Source organism: Phocoena sinus, chromosome 3 (assembly GCF_008692025.1).
Source record: "Phocoena sinus isolate mPhoSin1 chromosome 3, mPhoSin1.pri, whole genome shotgun sequence".
Lineage (NCBI taxonomy): Eukaryota > Metazoa > Chordata > Mammalia > Artiodactyla > Phocoenidae > Phocoena > Phocoena sinus.
Genome location: NC_045765.1, coordinates 112,873,790 through 112,894,880, shown reverse-complemented (window position 1 = coordinate 112,894,880; position 21,091 = coordinate 112,873,790). Strand labels below are relative to the sequence as shown.

The window sequence follows — 21,091 nt, the reverse complement described above, 5'->3', positions numbered from 1 at the left end:
CACAGTTAATGGGAAGGGAGTGTTGTTTCCTTCAAACTGCTGGGAAAACCTTCTAAAGGAGTTTAAATAGAGGGATGGCGTGATGATCCGTCCCTTTTGGAGAGGTCATCTGGTGCTCTATAGGGGACCACTGTGGTGAAAGGCAAACTTGGAAACAATGAAAGCAAGTAGGAGATTGAAGCAGCTGTCCAGTGAGAGATGATGGGGGACTGGACTAAAGGGGTGGCCGTGGAGAAGGTTGAACTGGTCCAATTGGGAGTCTGTTTCATCAGTAGCTTGTACAGTTTGTGGCTGTGCTGGATAGTTACTCAGTAAGAGTTTGTGGAGATTTTAATAAAGTGGCTCCGTTATTAATTCTGTTTCATCATCATTCACTGTTCTTTCTTTTATTCTGTGCCCATATTCTCAGGACCCTCAAAGTGCTTCTAAAGTTCTTTGGCTGGATGAGATACAGCATGCGGTCAATGAGGCCAACAAGGACATGGACAAAGCAAAACACTGTAAGCCCTCACCTCCTTCTGCTGGCCAAACTGGCCTTGCTTGCGTCTGGTTATGCCCCTCGATTTTTATTTTAATTCCTAATTTTTTATTTTAAGTAGACCATCTTTAATTTCTGAAAAGATATGGACTCTCTTACCAATTTTAATTCTTGAATGCATATTTATACAAAAATAAGATTGGTCGGTTGTACTGTTTTTAGCGGTTAGGTACTATCTCCAGCAAAATCTGAGATTGTTGCTGAACAAAACCCAGAAAGCAAAAAATAATTTCTCAACTCTTAAATTTGTAGTGTAATCAAGTCCTTTTTTATCTTGATCCTTAGAAAACTAGGCTGTTTCTGCTTATTAAATGCCTTCCATTGCAGTAGTCAGGGTTTTCCAAAAACAGAGCAATATATATTTTTTTTCTCTAGAAAAAACAGACTTATATATATATATTCTGTTTCTCTGGAAAGTATATAGTATGTGTACTATCTACCTGTCTATACACACACATATATATATAGAAAGAAAGAGGGAGATTTATTTTAAGAAATAGTCTCATTGTGGAGAGGCTGGCAAGTCCAAAATCTGTAGGTCAGGCTGGCAGAGGCCAGGGGACAGCACTTAATTGCCAAAGACAAGTGGGTGTGGTTATTATAGCGGACAGCCAAGTCGAAGCAGTAATTAGAATAATGTGACTCACAGAGACCTATAGAATTTGCTAATTGATCATGGTGTTCCTAGAAGTGAAATAGACAGAGAGTCTACTAAACTCTTACTTGATTTGCACAAGTGGAAGAAGAGTTCTAGGTCAGGTGAATGTAAGTAAAACAACAGAAAGTCATGGTCCCTCCGTTAGTTCCCAGACTCGAGCCATTTACAGCCCCAGAACCCCCTGCATGAAGGTTGGGCTGGGTCCCCTTGGGAAAGGACCCTGCTACATTATCAACATGTTATACTCTACTGTGGTGACCATGCTGGGAGGAAAGGACATAATCACACGTTTCAGAGATTACTAGACACTGACTCTGAACTGACACTAATTCCAGGAGACCTAAAATTTCACTGTGGTCCACCAGTCAGGGGAGGGGCTTATGGAGGTCAGATGATCACTGAGGTGTTGCTAAGGTCCGTCTCATAGTGGGTCTAGTGGGGCCTCAAACCCACCGTAGGATTATTTCCCCAGGTCCAAAATGCATAAATGGAGTAGACATACTCAGCAATTGGCAGAACCCACATTAGCTCAAATGATAGTTGTCTTTTTTTTAAGCATCTATTTTCACAGAAGAATAATAAGAAAATTCACATGGCAATCTAAAATAGCTTCAAGATTGATATGCTAGGGACTTCCCTGGTGGTGTAGTGGTTAAGAATCTGCCTGCCAGGGCTTCCCTGGTGGCGCAGTGGGTGAGAGTCCGCCTGCCAATGCAGGGGACATGTGTTCGTGCCCTGGTCCGGGAAGATCCCACATGCCGCGGAGCAGCTGGGCCTGTGAGCCATGGCCGCTGGGCCTGCGCGTCTGGAGCCTGTGCTCTGCAACAGGAGAGGCCACAATGGTGAGAGGCCTGTGTACCGCAAAAAAAAAAAAGAATCTGCCTGCCAATGCAGGGGACACGGGTTCGAGCCCTGGTCCAGGAAGATCCCACATGCCGCTGAGCAACTAAGCCCGTGCGCCACAACTACTGAAGCCCATGTGCCTAGAGCCTGTGCTCTGCAACAAGAGAAGCCACCGCAATGAAGAGTTGCCCGCGCAGCAACGAATACCCAACACAGCCAAAAATATATAAGTAAATAAATAGATTTATTTTTTAAAAAAGATTGATATGCTAACACTCTACATATATAAATAACCTACATAAATTAAGATCCTAAAGGTGCAGTTCATTAACCTCTCCATTCATGACATAATTAGAATCTATCCTGTTGTATCAGGTCATAGTCTTGCTCCAGAAATGTGCTTTTAAATGTCACAGGCATCTGTAAGGAACATCTGGTTTTTATTTCCTTAGCCTGGAAAAATATGTGTCTTTCTCCAACCTGAATTTTTATACCCTTAGGATCTTTGAAGTCTTTCCATTCTAGCACTCTAATCCTTTTTTTTAATCGTCATTTGAGCTTCTTGCTTTTTTTTTTTTTTTTTTTTAAATTCCTGGTTGCACTGTGTCTTCATTGCTTCCCTGTGGGCTTTCTCTAGTTGTGGTGAGCGGGGGCTACTCTTCGTTGCAGCGCGCGGGCTTCTCATTGTGGTGGCTTTTCTTGTTGAGGAGCATGGGCTCTAGGTGCGCAGGCTTCGGTAGTTGTGGCACGTGGGCTCAGTAGTTGTGACTCACGGGCTCTAGAGCACAGGCTCAGTAGCTGTGGCGCACGGGCTTAGTTGTTCCACGGCATGTGGGCTCTTCCCATACCAGGGATCGAACCGTGTCCCCTGCACTGGCAGGCGGATTCTTAACCACTGTGCCACCAGGCAAGTCCCATCTAGCACTCTAATCCTTAAGAAAAAAAATAAAATTGAGTTGTGTACACAAGAGATTTAAATTTATATATAAGACTGAAGGCAGCCTTAGTTTGAAGGAACACTTTTAAGAAATTAGATACAGGCACTCAAATAGCCCAAAAAGGGTTATGATTTTTCTCTTAAAGATCAAACCAGTTTAGAAGTTATTTTATTCCTTTTTATTCTGTGTTCTGCTTATATTTGGCCTGCAAATGTTAAGTTGATCCTCTTGAGACTCAACGTTTCTATTTACTATGAATATAAGAAATTTTCTCAAATGTGTGATTCTTTACTCCACACTTGCATATTTAAAATCCTTTCTTCTACTTCTGTCCCATCCCTTGAAAGAGTTGATACAGTGTCTTCTATGATATATAACAACAAATAGATGTTCTGAAGATAAAACCATCTATATTCTTATACTGAGTTGAGAATTTTCCAGTTTTATCAACAAGGAATTTAATCTTACTTGTAAAAGCATTCTTCATCCTTTGTATGAAGACTTAAAAACAGATTCTGATCACATGGTGCAATTATCAAACCCACTCCCAGATAATTTGATAAAAGAAAATGTGCTGACCCGTGTATTTTACCACAGGCAAGATTTAAAAGGGCATAGTAACTCAACACTCCTTCGTTTTGGCCCAATGTCCATTTTCACTGGAGCATCCTGCTTTCTTAAAGTAGGGTTTTCTCCATTTTTTGACTCCTTAGAGCAATGTTTTTCAGCCCTTTTCCATTACTGCACCCTGAGGAATCTTTGTAGCCTTTTTTTTTTTCCCATGGTGCTCTTTACCATGACATTTTAATACCACAGATATATCGTCTACCTCTTTATGTGCCATATGTAGATCTGTGCTTTTATACATAAAAAGATTTTTAACTTTCTCCTCCTAAGAACCCACGTAAAGCAAACACATTTTTGGATCTCTTAGGAGATTTGGGGGAGGTTTTCTTCATTTGTTCCATAGCAGAAACATACCTGACTTTCCGGATATCATTTATCTGTCATTCTCAACTATCTGGAACTTAATCACAACCCATAGATGAAGAAAAAAGCAAGCAAAATAGCTGTCTCAAAGCCTGTGTACTACAACTGATTTTTCCCAACTCAGTGGGGACCACCTGGACAGCTACTTTGAGCCTGTTTATTCTTATCTTCGGCATAAGGCTAATCTCTTGGTTGTATCTCTTCCCAGCTCAGAAGCCATGACCTACCAGGAAGTTAGGTGTTTGGGCTGCCCCGTGCAGGCATTCAGACAGGAGCAAGAGGTGATAACTGACAGTGACGTTAGAGGAAAACTAAAAAGAAGAGGAATTTGAGGCCATTTAGTGCAGGAGCAAAGCAGTCCCAACACCTCCATAAGTCCTTGAAGTTACCACTCACCGTATTACAGCACAGTATAACTTTAATGACATGAAGGACTCTTCTGGCAGCTCTCGGCAAATGTCAAACGCCTGATACGTACCAGGGACTGTGGGTACAATGATGAGCAGGATAGAAACTGTCCTCTTAGGGTTTTTACCGGGGCTTTAGATTTTCGTGGCGCGTGATTCTGTTAAGATGAAGGTTGGCACCTAAAGGAGTCAGCTTCAGTTATCTGGAAGATTAACCCATGGACCCACTGCTTGCACATCAATACATACATTTGCAAGAAATGTTTGCCTGCGTAATATCCGTCTTTTAAGGAAAACAGCATTTCACTGGGTTCGATGAAGCTGTCGGATGTAATTCACGTGAGGATCCTTTGTCATTTCCTTGTTCTTTCCACATCTCTCAGACCACAGACATCTCCAACACCAGTACTGCCTTCTTGTTCTGCAAAGCCTTCCTGGAGAAGAGGAAAGGGGGGCAGCTTACCCGTTCCCATTAACTTTATAAGTGAAAGAACCTACTGGTGTAGGTTTTGTTCAGCAACAACTGGAGTTGGCTGTGGGAGGTCTTTACTCTTCACGTGCTCCTTGAGATTTGCATGACGTGGACTCATGGCTGTCGAAAGTCACTCTGTTTTTCTTACCACGTCAGCCTTCACAGTTCTATGCACGTGTGAACATAATTTGATGACAGCAGTATACCATTTAGCATTTGTATGGCAGAGTTTGACATGTGTGTTTAAAAAGAAAGAAAGAAAAAAAAATCCATCTCTCTCCTTTCTTTTCATCAAGATGTTTTTTAATCTAGAAAGTGCTTAACCTGGTTTCTTCCATTTTTTTTGTTCTGCCTTGCTAATTCAGTGCATTTATAGGTTGTGAAGACAGTAGGTCCATTGGTTGGGCCAGAATATCCTTACCTGGAACTAAAATAGATGATAAAGGATTCACCACGTTAACTTTCTTGAGGCAACCAAGAGTCCAGTGAGGTTTTATTTGTGGGGAGAGGCAGAAATGTGAAATGGGATAACATGCTTTCTAGGTCTAAATTGGTTCCACAGTTAAGTTTCTGGACTTCACTGCACATATCCACCAGCTGTGCCTGTTGCCTTTCTAGAACATTCGTTCAGGTTGCTGAGGACAATCTTAAACTTGCACTATACCAGAGAATTTCAGGATTTCTGTGGCTTAGATAGCATTTTACTTGTTCTAAAATAAATACATGTCTTCATAAAGCTAGTTCTCAAATACAGATTAATGACCTGCCTAAGGGCTGCATAACTACTGTCAATATGTGTCCCCCCCCGCCGCCCCATTTCACAGATCACCACGATGAGCAGAACCTAGTACCTTGATATCACACAAGAGTAACCAGGAAATACTGCGATTTTTGATAAACAGTGCTCCTATGGGATTGTATTCCTCTTAACAACCTGAGCAATTGGTGACTCTCTGGGGCGTATGTAGTGCATACTCTCAAAGGGTAAACAGGTTTAATACCAATGCATTCCTAAAAGGTTGAATTATATCTTTGCATGCCTCTGGGGTGAGTAGAAGATAACGATTAACAGAAACATTTATTTTTCATTACCCAGGGGTTACACTGGTCGTTGATGTTAATGAGTTTTTGGAGAAGGAGAAGCAAAGTGATATTTTGTCTGTTTTGAAGTCTGCCGTCGGTAATACAAACGATGTAATGCCCGAATGTGCTGACAGGTACTATGACACCCTTGCGAAGGCAAAAGAGCAAAAATCTAAAAGTGGTAAGCTTCTTCATCGTTTAGCACAAACTAAATCGGCATTTTGAATAGGATGGTTTCTGTGGTATTGTGTTACCTTAATTTTAAGACAGATAATCGCTTTCAAATGAACGTTTCTGAAATGTTTATCATCTCTGGCAAAGGAAATTTTTTAGGTGTTGCTTTTCCTTTTTTGTCTCTTAGAAAGCTGTGATTAACTTGATGGCTGTGTGTGGGTGCCATATACTTGAGAAAATACAGTATTAAAGGAGACTTACAGAAAGTAGGGCAGATATAGGGTAGCCTCCTCAAAGACATCTCCTGCTTTCCTTTAAAAGAGTTATTGTCTTTCTCTCAAACCTTAATCCTTGTCCTTTTGCCCCAGAGTCCCCATGCTTCTAAAATGGAGTTCTGATAGTGTCTGTCATAATGAAAGAGTCATATCCAAGTGTATGGATCTTGGAAATAAATACTGGAATCGCTTCTCAAAAAAAAGAAGACTTTGCTTCCTATAGATCTTGCTGTTGAGCCATCCCTCTAGTGGTACAAACTGATTTTTACACTAATATTTCTCTCCATCCTTTTTGAAACAAATGACACATTATTATACAATATTAAGTGGAAGTAAAAAGTAATTTTGAAAGTACAAAATAAGCAGCAAATGGGTCTCCAAGAGCCTTGGCATATACTTAGGCCTGTACAATCCAATGGCAGATCATGAAATATTAGCTGTGGAAACTGTGTTTTAGATCATGAGTTTAAGACTCATTTTTCAGATTTAGAAAATCACCTTGATGACATTTTGGACAGAGGGAGAAAATGACAAATCCAAGGAGATTAATTTTTGGCAGAGATAATCCATCATCTCTTTAGTAGATTTTTGTTGAGCACTTGCTATGTCCTAGTGTCAAGGATCAAGGTGTCTCCTGACTCTTAGGCTGGTGTTTACTTGTACCACATCATGGGTCATGTACATAGTACTTTTCATCTTTAGGAAACTGCTGTGACAATATATGGCCTTAGAAGTGGAACTTAAAGAAAAAAAATATTTTTTTTTTTTAGTTCACTGGAAGTCTGTCCAAAAGTACCCTATGTACTTCCTTGTAAATTAGTCTGATGTATTTCTCACTTGGGAATTCTACCCTCCAATTCCACAAATTTTCTGTTAATGAAATGGAAACGGGGCTACTGGCCATCCTCTCCTACTTGGCACCTGATCACCCTTGAGCCTCTCTCTGTTCCCTTCACAACTCTTCATCAGGAGTTACTGTAGTGCCCCTACCTCATCCTTCACGAGAAAGAATTGTACAACTGTATTTATGCAGGGGTGAGTTCCTAGAGATGACCCATCATAATCTCAAAATCATCCTGGCCCAAACTTAGTTTTTTCTTCTTTTCCCTAAACTTGCCTACTCCTCTTCCCAAGTGCCATGTCCTGGTCAGTGAAGAAAAAATGTCCCGAGGTAGCCAATTTAGAAACATAGGAGATACCTTAGATTCATTTTTTTCTGGAAACAAAAAGAGAGTTGGGACTTTGTTAGAGATTGTGTTGAAGCTGTAGATCAATTTGAAGCATATTGCCGTCTTAACAATATTAAGTCTTCTGATCCGTGTACATGGTATGTCTTTACTTTTAATTAGGTTTTTAATTCTTTCAACAATGTTTTGTAGTTTTCAATGTATAGGGCTTGCATTTCTTTAGTTGCATTTATTCCTACATATTTTATTATTTTTAATGCCATTGTAAATGTTGTTTTCTTAATTTCACTTTGGGGTTGTTTATTGCTCACATATAGAAATATAATTGATTTTTTTATTGAGATATATCACATACCATTAAATTCACTCTTTTAAGGGGTGAAATTCAGAAGTTTTTACTTAACACTAAAAACACCACCACTAGTTAATTTGCCTTTTAATAGAGGATATTTTTCCTTATAATAAACAAAGCCCCTTACCTATTACCCATTGCTCCCCACCCCCAACTTTCAGCCCCAGGCAATCGCTAATCTACTCTCTGTCTCTCTGATTTTGCCTCTTCTGGACAGTTCATATAAATTAAGTCATACTGTGTTTGGCTTCTTTCACGTAGTATAATGTTTTCAAAGTTCAACCATGTTGTAGCACGTATCAGTTCTTCATTTCTTTTTATGGCTGATAATATTCCATTGTATGAGTATGCCACATTTTGTTTATCCATTCATCAGTTGATAGAATTTAGATTTTTTTTCTCCAGTTTTGGCTATCCTGAATAATACTTCTGTAAACATTTGTATACAAACTTTTGTGTGGGCATATTTTCATAAAATTGATTTGTGTATATTGATTTTGTATCCTGCAACCTTCCTGGACTCATTTATTCTAATAGTTTTTTAGTGGATTCTTGGGCTGCCACCTGTTGTTATAAATAAAGTTTTATTGTGATTCAGCCACACTCATTAATTTACATATCGTCTCTGGCTGCTTTCATGCTACAGTGGCAGAGTCAAGTAGTTGTATGAGAGACCTGTAGCACACAAGACTGAAAATATTTACTCTCTGGCCCTTTATAGAAAAAGATTGCCAACCCCTGTTCTAGAAGGAAGAGGAAAAACTTTCTAGCCAATTAAAGACTAACTTTCATTCCCAAAAGAGCTGTGAACATTGTTTGGGGTAGTGAACAGGATGATTTATTCTTACTCTTTCACCTCTGATTCTAGGATGTCTATTTTTTCCCAAACAAGTGTTCACTCTTTGGTAGATCACTCAGCCTTATTGTTCAGTTTAGGTCTTATACAGGTATGATTTTGTCTGGAAGGCATCTAGAAAGTATGCTTCCTTATAGAATGCTCACCACCTCTTAACTCACGGGTATCTTTCTCTTGTATGTTTCCTCAAAGGCCCGTAATTAGTCTTTTCCCTAAGTAACAAACCAACTGTATTTCTCCTGTTCTGGAGATGCCCTCCTCAGCCTTTGATCTGACTCTAAACTCATACTTGATGTGAAAATGATAAAATTCTCTTTTTCTATTATCCACTGACATCCCAACTCAAATAACCCTTACAGTGCCAATGTGGTTGTCTTTTATTTATTTATTTATTTATTATTTTTATTTTTGGCTGCGTTGGGTCTTCGTTACTGAATACAGGCTTTCTCTAGTTGCGGTGAGCAGGGGCTACTCTTCATTGCAGTGGTGTGTGGGCTTCTCATTGCGGTGGCTTCTCTTGTTGCAGAGCACAGGCTCTAGGCATGAGGGCTTCAGTAGTTGTGGCACGGGGGCTCAGTAGTTGTGGCTCATAGCTTAGTTGCTCCGCGGCATGTGGGATCTTTCTGGACCAGGGCTCAAACCCGTGTCCCCTGCATTGGCAGGCGGATTCTTAACCACTGTGCCACCAGGGAAGTCCCAATGCGGTTGGCTTTTAACCAACTAAGAACTTTTTACTTCTCAGTTCTTATGAAAATAAAACATACCCATTTTCACCATCTTTATTTGCTTTCTTTCCTTCCCACTGAGAGAGTTGCCTTAAAAAGGGTTTTCATTATTCTGAAAGCACTTGTGAATCTGACAACTGTTGGTGTTTGAAAATATAATGATTACTTGTGATCATCTTAATTTGACTATACAATATATTTTCTAGTAGACCAGCATTTCTAAACAGATAACAACTGCCTGACTGCCCATTTGAAGACAGGTATATCTCTGTTCCTGGGCATTGACAGAACAGTTGAGGGGCATTAAAAGCCAAGTAAAGAATCAACGCACCTAGGCTTCCCTGGTGGCGCAGTGGTTGAGAGTCCACCTGCCGATGCAGGGGACACGGGTTCGTGCCCCGGTCCGGGAAGATCCCACATGCCACGGAGCGGCTGGGCCAGTGAGCCATGGCCACTGAGCCTGCGCCTCCAGAGCCTGTGCTCCGCAACGGAAGAGGCCACAACAGTGAGAGGCCCGCATACCGCAAAAAAAAAAAAAAAAAAAAAAAAAAAAATCAACACACAAAACCAAATAAAGAATCAACACACATTAAATCAACACGCCTTAAAGTTATCTCTGCTTAGATATTTGAATCCATTTAAATATTCTTTGAGGAAATGCAGTCAAATTTTGATTTACCTATAAAGGCAATTGCTCTAATGCGTACTTGGTAGCAGTTGGCTTAGCTTGGTCAGAAGTTTCTGTTTTATTGTTGTTTTTAGCTCTCTGATCTGGGACAAGAATCATAACCATTCAACAAAATAAATAGACTGCTAAATAGGAAGTATAGCACATACATTCATGAGGAGATATTCTTCTTGGCCAATTTAAGCCATGACTGCCATAGTTTTGTTTTGTTTTTTTCTAGTATCCACCCCACGCCCCCCCCTGCAAAATTAAGTTCTTTCAACATTTTTTTTCTGCTTTTGTGTGGTTGTGTAGAGCAAGATGAGTCAGAGGGACCAGGAATTTTCCTTTTCCCTGCTTAGTGACCTCAGAGGTTGTGTATGCCATTTTGTGCTTTGAATAAAGTTGTCTGCAAAGATGAGTCACTTCTGCTTTGGTTTAATGCAGATCATTAAATAAAGGGTTCTCAGGACTTCCCTGGTGGTGCAGTGGTTAAGAATCCGCCTGCCAGTGCAGGGGACACGGGTTACATCCCTGGTCCGGGAAGATCCCACATGCTGCAGAACAACTAAGCCCGTGCACCACAACTACTGAGCCTGTACTCTAGAGCTCAGAAGCCACAACTACTGAGCCCACAAGCCACAACTACTGAAGCCCATGCGTCTGGAGCCCGTGTTCCACAACAACAGAAGCCACTGCAATAAGAAGCCCCTGCACCACAACAAAGAGTAGCCCCCGGTCACCGCAACTAGAGAAAGCCTGCATGCAGCAACGAAGACCCAGCACAGCCAAAAATTAATTAGTTAATTAATTTTAAAAAATAATAATAATGGGTTCTCCTTAAATAATGGGTCACGGCCCTTGTAGGTCACTCCTTTTCAAAGAAGTTGCTGGAAGCCTTTCTAAATAAAGACTATTCCTCATCGGTCTCCCCTGTCTCCTTGTGTTGCTATCCACATCTACCTAGGGTATCCATCCTTGTTTGCTTTTCCTTCTTGTTGGCCATTTGCAACTCTTTTCATCCTCATGAAAAATTTGGTATGCGGAGCCAGCATTAGACATTACTCTCTCCTCCTTTTTCTTTGGCTTAGCAGGGAGCTGCCATTGAATACATAGAATTCATTCCATTTTAATGAGCCCTTGCTAATGATTTTAACACACTGTCTGAATGTTTGGTGAAAAGCATATTCATTCAATTAATTTACTTATTGAAGAAACTACATTAATGTTGAAAGTTTCCATGTCCCTCTCTGGAATTTAACAAACCTTTTTCTTTAGTGTCTACTGAAGGTTTGTGGCTCAAACTCAACCTGCAGGAGAAATATGATTACTACTACAACATCGATTCAAAAGAGAGTTCCTGGGTCACACCTGAATCCTGCTTGCTTAAGGAATCATGGCTCATGGGAAAAGAAATTGAGGTAGGAGGTTGGTGTTTGATGAGAAGGTGTACTATATAAAGATAAGTGTGATTGCTTTTCTACTTTTGAATCATGGAATTGATGGGAAGAACTAATTTATTTGAAGACCGGATAGGGAGTAAAGTCTTCATGAACTACAGTTGGATGTGGCTGCATGGTTACTAACTTTTAGAATGTTTTCCGTATGTCAGAGCAACACCAAACAGCACTAGGGGAATAAAGCTCTTTCAGCTTCTTTAGGATGACAGATTATCCTAAGAAATCAATCTCCAGGTTTTCCTTGACACCAAAGCTCAATTAGTGGTAATTCCTTAGTTGTAAGTATTCAAAATGTCTTATTTCTTTCCCCCCAACCTCAACCTATGACAAAGATACATTAATGGACATTAGGTCCATTAAAGTGAATAATGCTTCCCCAGGAGAAATACTCTTGAAGGAATGTTCACCAAGATCGCTTTGGACTTGAGACCAAAAGTTGGACCCAGAAGATGTGAAAATTGCTCTTTGATCCAGGCATTGTAGTGTGTTTAAAGAGAAAATACTTCTAATAATTGAGTTTGGTCTTGAATAAAATAGAACTCACAAATGGAGATCTTATAGAACTGTTCACAGTCACCAGCATCAAAGATACTGCAGGGTAGCAGTATTGTGGACAGAATCACCGGTGCAGTATTTACCAAAACTCGGAGAAAACACTGTGGCTTGGGGATGACAATGCCACAGAAATCCTGAATGACAAGAAGATCGTGAAAAACATATTTATTAACTAATTTCAAATGTGTAAAGTTCCCAGAGTTTATAGGAAAATGGCATTGTGGAAATGAAGTATTAGTGCTGCTTTGTTGAAAAATGAAATTATGGCCAGTATTTAAAAACCGTATGCTCTCATTGAAAGGATACGTCAAACTGTGAAGAAGCAGCATTGAAGGGTTAAACTCAGAGCCAGAACTGCTCGTGTGGCATCCAAAGATGCCCTAGGTATAACTTTGTGAAGTGGAGTATCAGGATTAATAAAAAGTGGAGGGTCTATGCTGTTAAAAAAAAAAAAAAATTCTAGTCAATCTGAAATTACTGAATTTATTCAAGAATGTACATATGTCTTCTTAAAAGCATTTATGCATCTTTTATATGATTTCACTTTTAATTGTTTAAATTAACCATCCATTGAGTCCAGTCACACTGGATAAGAGACATCCGCCATAGAAGCGAGTCCAGTCTTTGCTTGCGTCTCTCAAAGAACATAAAAGTAAACCCAGTTCATCACCCACATGAAGACTTCTCACAATCCCCCTTCTTCCTTTTTTTCTCATTCATCTAGGTTTCCCTGTCTGCCCTCAATAGCACTTATCTTTCCTCTCCCACCGCCTTTTCTTCTGCTCCAAGTCTTTTATTTTCTCCCATGTTTATTTTGAGTTTTCCCCTACTCAATGCAGGGATCTGCCTCGTCTGGCCTGGGCAAGAAAAGCCCAAGGACTTCATGGGCACTGCAGTCTTTCCCTCAGGAGAGGGAGGAGGTGATGCATACTCTTACTGTAATCATCCTTGTCTCTTTTACACTCTGAGGAGATCAGGCCTCTTGCCTGGTCCCTGCCAGCATCATCTACACACCTCTACCTCCAAATCCTGAGACCATTCAACCTCATTCTCATACCATCTCAGCACAAAGTTCAGAGGATTCCAGAACCGTATCACTAGAGAGAAGCTGAGCCAGTTCATCCCTCGGCTCTGGTCAGATCTTTTTTACACCAAGCCAGAAAGAGCTATGCAGATCATTTTCTGAAAGATAAAATTTCCAGAAGCTGTTCTCTATGCTCCTTTCATCTGATGTGTGAAGTGTAACCATAAGAAATATCTCTTGCCAGGACATTATTGAGGAAGTTACAGCAGATTACATTCGTGAGAAGATGTGGTCTGCTACCGAAGATATGCTTCTGCGCTTTCAAGCCGCAACCTCAGGACCCCTCCTTAGGAAAGAGTATGAAGCTAGGAAATCATTTTTGTATGAACAAGAAGAGCATGTGATCAAAATACAGGTATGTGCGTCACCTACCACTCGTTACAGAAAACTGTCATTCCATGAAAATGTTATTTGATAACAGGACAGTCAACTACCAGCATTCTAATAAACAAATGTGACTGCAGATTTTGTTCTTAATCAGTGCCCCTGAGTCTACTTTATTGAAGACTCCGAGATGGGAAGGCTGTTGGATGATTTTTCACCTGTGGTCTTCTGGAAAGTATTCAGGACACTGTGAATAGTCAGAGGCAGGGGAATACCTGAGATCAGAGTTGAAATCCTGTTTCTCTAAAAAGGCAGATATCCTTGTGTCACCTACTGTCTGACCTCAGGTGCTTTTGAATTGGTTTCTTAGTGGTTAGTGGATGTTGAGTGGCGTCTGAGTTTCTATGCTCTTGTAGCCTAAAGAACAGAATAGCTCATCAAATAAATGTAGCATCTCTGAGGCTATCTTCGCTCTTATATAATCCCCTTCTTCATTCAGGCCTGCAAGAGGCATCCTCATTCCCAACCTTTTTCTTCTTAAGCTTGCATGACTTGTCCGAATGTTCTGGTTGGCAGGAGAGGAACTTGCTAGATTTAGATGTTTCTATTCTGTGTTCCCCTAGCATCCTCTCTCAACCACCACGCTGGTTTCCAAAAGGCCGTGTGTTTGTTTCTTTTTCTGCATCCAAAGTGATACTGTTGTTGATGAGCAGAGTTTGGTGGCTTTTTGCTTTGGCCAGTAACTATTAAATTTCCAAAATTGAAAGGTTGTAAGTTGAAGGGCTTCTCTTTTGTGATCATTGGTGTACTGATCTGCTTCCCCACCTAACTATAATATTGTACAGGGCAGAAGATGAGTTTTTAAAACTTTTGTATTCTTGTGTCTTGCATATGATAGGTGCTCAAATATCTGAGTTTGCTCAGAGCTTAAGATGTTAGAAGGCAGGAATGATTAATTTTTTAAAAGAAATTTCTTCTACGAACTTGATAGTCAGGCTTCACTGGTGGCGCAGTGGTTAAGAATCCGCCTGCCGAGGCAGGGGACACGGGTTCGAGCCCTGGTCCGGGAAGATCCCACATGCCACGGAGCAACTAAGCCCATGCACCATAACTACTGAGCCTGCACTCTAGAGCCCGCGAGCCACAACTACTGAGCCCGCGAGCCACAACTACTGAAGCCCGCGCACCTAGAGCCCGTGCTCTGCAGCAAGAGAAGCCACCCCAATGAGAAGCCCATGCACTGCAACAAAGAGTAGCCCTCACTCGCTGCAACTAGAGAAAGCCCGTGCACAGCAATAGAGACCCAACGCAACTAAAAATCAAATAAATAAAATTTTTAAAAAAACTTGATACTCAAAGGATTTTTCTAGGTGAACCCGTAAGTTTTCCAGTTTATTCCTTCTTTAAATAAATGGTAGACAAAACACACAGGGAGTGAACAAAATCTTAAGTATAATATCATCTACACTGATGCTGAGGCTCTACTTTTGCACAGAATTCAAAGAGTGTTAGCCAGTGTGACACAATTTGGACCAACCTCAAGCTCTCCAGTCTGCCCAGAGCTGTGTTATAGTTGGAAGACACTCTACAGAGCCCTCTAGTATAAAATCCGCCTGATATTAGGACCCAGGGCTAAAATCGTGAGAGAGCTGGGGAAAAGATGGAAACAGTCACCTGGAGCCTTTCCTCCCCACCTCCGTGGAAGCAGCAGTATTGAAGAAGAAGCCATTACACTATGAAGTCACCCCGTGATGACTTCCTTCCCCCTGCTTCTGACAGTTTTCTAACAAGGAGGGCGTGAGGTCTAAAGTCAGGCTATAGCCTGGAGATGAATATGGTCTGACCCAGAAAACCAGAAGACCACGAACCAAAGGGCATCATGCCAATCTCATTTTTTGCAGAAGTGGCTGATTCATTCCAAATTAGGGGAATGATGTCAAATCTGAAGATTTCCCCTCCGTGGAACAGCTCAAACTTCTTAGCTGGCTGCATCAACCCCAGACACAGTAGTCTCAACAAATTCAGAGAAAAATCTCCCAGGCTGAGGGCAACCACACCCCAGCTCCACTGTGCTACCACCAACAGTCTCCCAAGGAACTAGATATGGTACAGAGAGTATATGTCATCAGTAGCCAATCCTTTGTCTCAGACAATTCAGAAGGTGGCCAAGTAAACACAGAGGAAGGTAATGAGAATCTATTATAACCATATTATATTTGAACAGTAAGAAAGCCCTGAAAAAATGGCCAACATTTAAGAAGAGAGCCAGAAAAAAATCTCAAACAAAAATGAACATTTTATAGCAAAAAAGAAAGAAAAATGGATGTAAGTTGTAAAACATAAATTAACATCTAAGGATTCTCATATTCCAGGAGACAGTAGAAATGTTTATACTGAAACTGCTTTATGCTTTTAAGAAATTTAATAAGATGCATGATGAAATAAGACAGCATGATAAAATGAAAAGATAACCCATAGCTACAGAGAGGAAGAAAAATGACATCCTAGAATGTTAATGAACTTATAACCGCAGAATGTAGAACAGACACTGAAAGTGATTGAAACACGTGGAGAACTTGAGAAAAATCACAGAAAAAGCTAAGAATAGATGACTTAAAATACATTTTCTCATCTGAAGATGATAATACCCATTTTATCGCAGGGTTGTAGGGATTAAATGGGATAATACACATAACAGACTTTGCCCAGTATGCAGCTATTAAGTGCTCAACAAGTGTTCGAAGTGACGAGGCGGTAGAGGTTGTGACTCAGAGGGCAGGAAGTGGGGATCCAACATCCAGGTGGTTGGCTGGCCCAGGAAGAGATCAGAAAAATCAAGACAGGAAAAAAGAGTCAGCTACAATGTTTTTTTCCTTGAACTGAAGAACGCTGAAATGCCACTTTGTAGGAAAAAGCATAATAGTGCAATACCAAAACTTAGCCCTGAGAATTACTAAATTATTGAACTTCAGGTCAGAGAGTGCCACAAGCATGGGGGCAAAGAAAAAGAAACAAGCTTCTGTGAAGCAAGTGCAGGTTGTCAGGAGCTGTGGCAGAATCTGGGGCCGGGAGGAAGGGGGTGACCTGATGGGACAGTCCTTCATTACATTGTTTGAATGTAACTGACTACTCTTGCAGGTTGCGGGATTGTAGCTTTAAGCAGAGTGGGAAAAGAGGCCAATATTTAGGGTTTTCTTGGCTAACAGAGAGATCACAGAATTTGTGCTTCAGAAGTTGGTAATTTGAATATTACTCTCCTGAGTGCCCAATTATCAAACGAGGCAAGCAATGTAGCAAGCCAGATTTTCTAGAGATTGACAATTAGAATCTATAAAACAGAGCAGTAACTTCTGAGGTCTAGGTATCTTGGGAAACTCCTTTGTTACAGCTGAATTGCACAGAAAATATATTTATGGTAACAAAAAACAAAACAAAAACACGGCTATTATAAATTTTCACGCAAGTTCTCATACCAGTCAAGAGAGAGATTGATGTTTTGGTAAACGCCTTGTCTCTAATTGTTTATAAAAAGCTGCTTCTAAATGGCTTTATGGTTTAGAATTCTGTCTCCTTTTGCATTTTTATCAATAGCACCTTCCTCCCAACTTTATACCTATAATTATTTTTAATAAAGAGCCTCTAATTAGAAGAGCCTGCAGTCTCTGGGCCTTGCACAGGAGTTATGCTGTTAGCACAGAATGAGAAAAGCCAATCCTAATGAAACAAAAACTTACACACTAAAAAAGAAGAATGTTAAATTTTGACAAATAAAATAGGAAGCCTGTAGTACTCTACTTCTATAGACCAGAACTTCAAAACCCAGCCAAGTTGCCTTGGTTTGGAAAGGTAGCAATAAAAATATAAATGTAGATTCCAGAAAAATCTACATAATCATTAAAGAGATGAAATACAAAATGAAATCTTCAGGAAAGTACTGTTGGTGAGCGTTGAATCCTTAGGACATTAAAAACAGTACAAAACGGACAAGGGGGTTCATTCCACTAATGCAAACATGCTTCAGTATTAGATCTTCTGTTACTACAGCAGATTCCTTATCCAGAATCTTTGAGAATCTGAGCTAATAGAGATTAATAGTGTTTCTGGAATTGAGATAATTCCAAAAACGCAGAATGAGAAATTGAGCTAATCCCAGTATCTTGGTTGCCTTTCAATTTGGATCAAGGAATGGGATGTATAATACTATTGGCACATTTGCACCTCTGTGCTTTAAAACAGTGTTAGCCACAAAAACACGAGTCACCACTGAGACCCATCATGACAAATAAGTTACTAGTTAGATTGCCATTAGTATGAGTGCAATCACAGTTTATCCTGTTTCCCATTTGTCAATATTCTGTTCTCTACATATTTTCTGTATTACAAACAATGCTGCAACAAAAATGCTTATATATTGTTTTTCTACACAGGTACTTATATTTCCTTAGGCTGGGTATATTGAAAATTAGAAACACTGGGTGAAACGCTAAATACTTTTAAATTTGATACTGCTAAATTCCCTCCAAAAAGGCTATAATCTTTTGTACTTTTCCCAATCCCTACTCCCCATGTATGCTTTTATTCCCCTCACTGCTTGGCAATGAGTGATGTGACAACTTTCCCAAAATTTCTCAGACTGACATTCAAGGCTCTCTCAAGCTTAGAGCCATCTCACATTTTTTGTAGAGGTTCCCAATATTTGTAGAATTGTGTTCTGTGGTTCCCTCTTTCAGCCAATTCAAGCTACCTTCTCTCTTCCAAGATCCCTCATAGTTTTTGACCCATATGCCTTCTTGTGTTCTGGCACTATGATGGATTGCTTTAAAAGCATATTTGTAAGATGTTTCCATTGGAGGAAGCTGGATAAAAGGGTACATGGAACTCAATGGATTACTGTTGCAGCTTCCTATGAGTCGATAATTATTTCAAAATTAAGTTTTTTAAAAAAGCATATTTATCATTTCTAGGGATTTAAATTGAGAGGGGAAGTCTGGAGCAAGTACTCAGTTGGGTACTTATTGCATCATGACTGTTTTGTTTTGAATCACTACCAAAAAGTATATTATTTTTTAAATGGCAATAAAATTCCGCATACCTTTTTAAAAAGAAGGAATGAGGTAGATTGATAGATGCAGATGTGAAAAGAAATTTATAAAAAATAACTTGAACAAACAAACAAACAAAAAAAACCACTTGATTTTGGGGAATTCCCTGGTGTCCCAGTGGTTAGAACTTGATGCTTTCATTGCCGTGGCCCGGGTTCGGTCCCTGGTCAGGGAGCTAAGATCCCACAAGCTGCGCTGCGAGGCCAAAAAAAAACTTGATTTTTTTGTATTTTTTAACACAGAACTTGTATTTCATTTCTAACCTGATAAACAAAATCAGAGAATTGGAGTGAATTACAAAGATATGTTTCAATAAAAAGATTCTCAAAAATGAATTGGAATAAACTTTATAACAGCTATGGATTTATCATTCTAAAGATACCAGTTTGTGTCCACTTTTTGCAAATGTTTCCTGTAAAAGTTCTCTTTGATGGTGATAACCTTGTAAAGCTATGTTGATGAAGCCTCATTAAACTTTATGTAAAATTAGATGCAATAATAAAAGATCAATCACAGTACTCCTATTTTCAGGGATCCAGAGTCATCTTCCTTTTCAATCTGGATCACAGTGGCCCACTTGTTGGAGGAAAACTAATTACTAGTCATTATTTTGAAGCATCTTATATTGTTACCAAATAATACCAGCACCCAATTGATCTGTTTGTATGTTTCAGGGCAATTCCATATTATTATGACTTCTTATCACCCAGGGCCTTGGTAAAATTAAACTTTCAAATCAGAAACTGGGCTTCCACCTGGTAATTCCGTTCCCAAACTTGGGGCAAACCTCAGGTGTGAGCTGGTATGCTCTGCCCAGTTTAATGTCCACCCCTAGAGATGGTGTCCAGATGAGATTTGAAAGGGAGGATCCCCGACATTGTCCCAACTCAGTGTCTCCTGAGATGTACTCCGTCCTTGCACTTTCTAAAATAAACTGTTACATGTAAGTAATTCTGTAACTCATTATTTTCCACAGGCTTTTTGGAAGGGACATAAACAGCGGGCCTCCTATATGCACAGGAGACAAATGTTCATTGATAATATTCCTTCTGTTGTGAAGGTAAACACCCTTTCCTACCTCAGTGCTTGACTTAAACTTTTCCCTTCATTTTCGTTTTGCTTCTAGAAGACAGACTATGTTTGAGCCTTGACATCAGAAGCAAGTCCTGGGTTTGAGTCATACCTCCACTACTCACTTAGCTGATCATCTTCAAGCAAGTCCATGAAAACACTCTATTGTCTCTGGTCCTTTATAATATATGCTCTTTCTCTAACAAGTCCAAATTGATTATTTAAAATCTGGAGGAAACCCAGTTTTATTTTATGTTCTTCTTATGGTCTTCGCTAATAATGTTTAGAATGCTCAAATTTAACAGTGCAAACCTTAGTTGTAACGCAAATGCAAAGCCAATGACAAGAGAAAGTAGAGCTGAGTTAAGGCCTGTATTTAGGTGGTGGGCTGTTCTAACCCAGCTTCCCACCAAGGCTGGTTGCTCCGAGCTTAGAGAAAGAACACGCAATGGAGTGCCCACTGTCTCAGAGCTGAAAACTAAGGAACTGTAAAGCAGTGAACTTGTAGAAACTTGGAGATCCAGATCAGAGTCACAAGAGTGGGACTGGAGAGAGATGGGAATCAGATGAGATTTGTGAAGACTTTTTAAACCGTGAGGACAAAGGATGACATGGTCTAGACCCCTTGTGCATTACTAGCTCCTGAATGAAATGTCCTTTGCTCACCCTGGAACACATGCTTATTCGCTCAGAAAACCATGGGTCACAGTTGGTCCCTCGTGAGACCTCTTGAAATGTTTTCCTGTAAAGACCTAAAGAATATTCGCTGCGTTTAAGAGGTGTGGGAAGCAACCCTGAACTTGGTTTCATTTGATCCCCTGACCCATGGCAACTCTCAGCAAAATGCCTTGCCTGCTTGGCTTTTATTTACTGAGATTAAAGCCAAATAGTACGAAGAGCTACATTACCTTCCCCACCATAACGTGTAACATGTTCTGAACCCCTAGGAGAAAAAGCAACGAAGGAAGTAGAAGGTGAAGATTAGGCTTTAGATGTTTATTAGTTGGTAGGCTGCTAATTTTTACTTTTTTATCAAATTATCTCTCTATTATTTTTAAAAGACTCCATAAAGAGATATGAAAGGTTATCTGGTAATTGCCTGGATTTCTCTTTTTAACTTATTTTTAGATTCAGTCCTGGTTCCGGATGGTAACAGCACGAAAGAATTACCTCTCACGACTGAAGTATTTCAGAGATCATGTAAGAGACACGCATGTGGATTTTTATCCTGGCTGAGAATGAACTAAATGAATACTTTGTTGAATGTTAGCATTGAATGATTTTTATTAAATGGTGGAAATGAACACTAGGAGGAAAAAATAGGTTTTAG

The 21,091-nt window shown here is 40.0% G+C and overlaps 1 protein-coding gene across 3 annotated transcripts in view; it reads left to right on the top strand.

Annotated features, from left to right (window-relative positions):
* The window catches only part of IQGAP2 (IQ motif containing GTPase activating protein 2), a 287,896-nt gene that overhangs the window by 214,172 nt on the left and 52,633 nt on the right, over positions 1-21,091 (top strand). For all 3 annotated transcript variants that reach the window (XM_032626071.1, XM_032626074.1, XM_032626073.1), the window contains 6 exons: positions 410-500; positions 5,943-6,110; positions 11,444-11,586; positions 13,449-13,619; positions 19,667-19,750; positions 20,890-20,961. In XM_032626071.1, the coding sequence (XP_032481962.1) occupies positions 410-500; positions 5,943-6,110; positions 11,444-11,586; positions 13,449-13,619; positions 19,667-19,750; positions 20,890-20,961 (729 nt within the window). The remainder of the gene's footprint in view (positions 1-409; positions 501-5,942; positions 6,111-11,443; positions 11,587-13,448; positions 13,620-19,666; positions 19,751-20,889; positions 20,962-21,091) is intronic.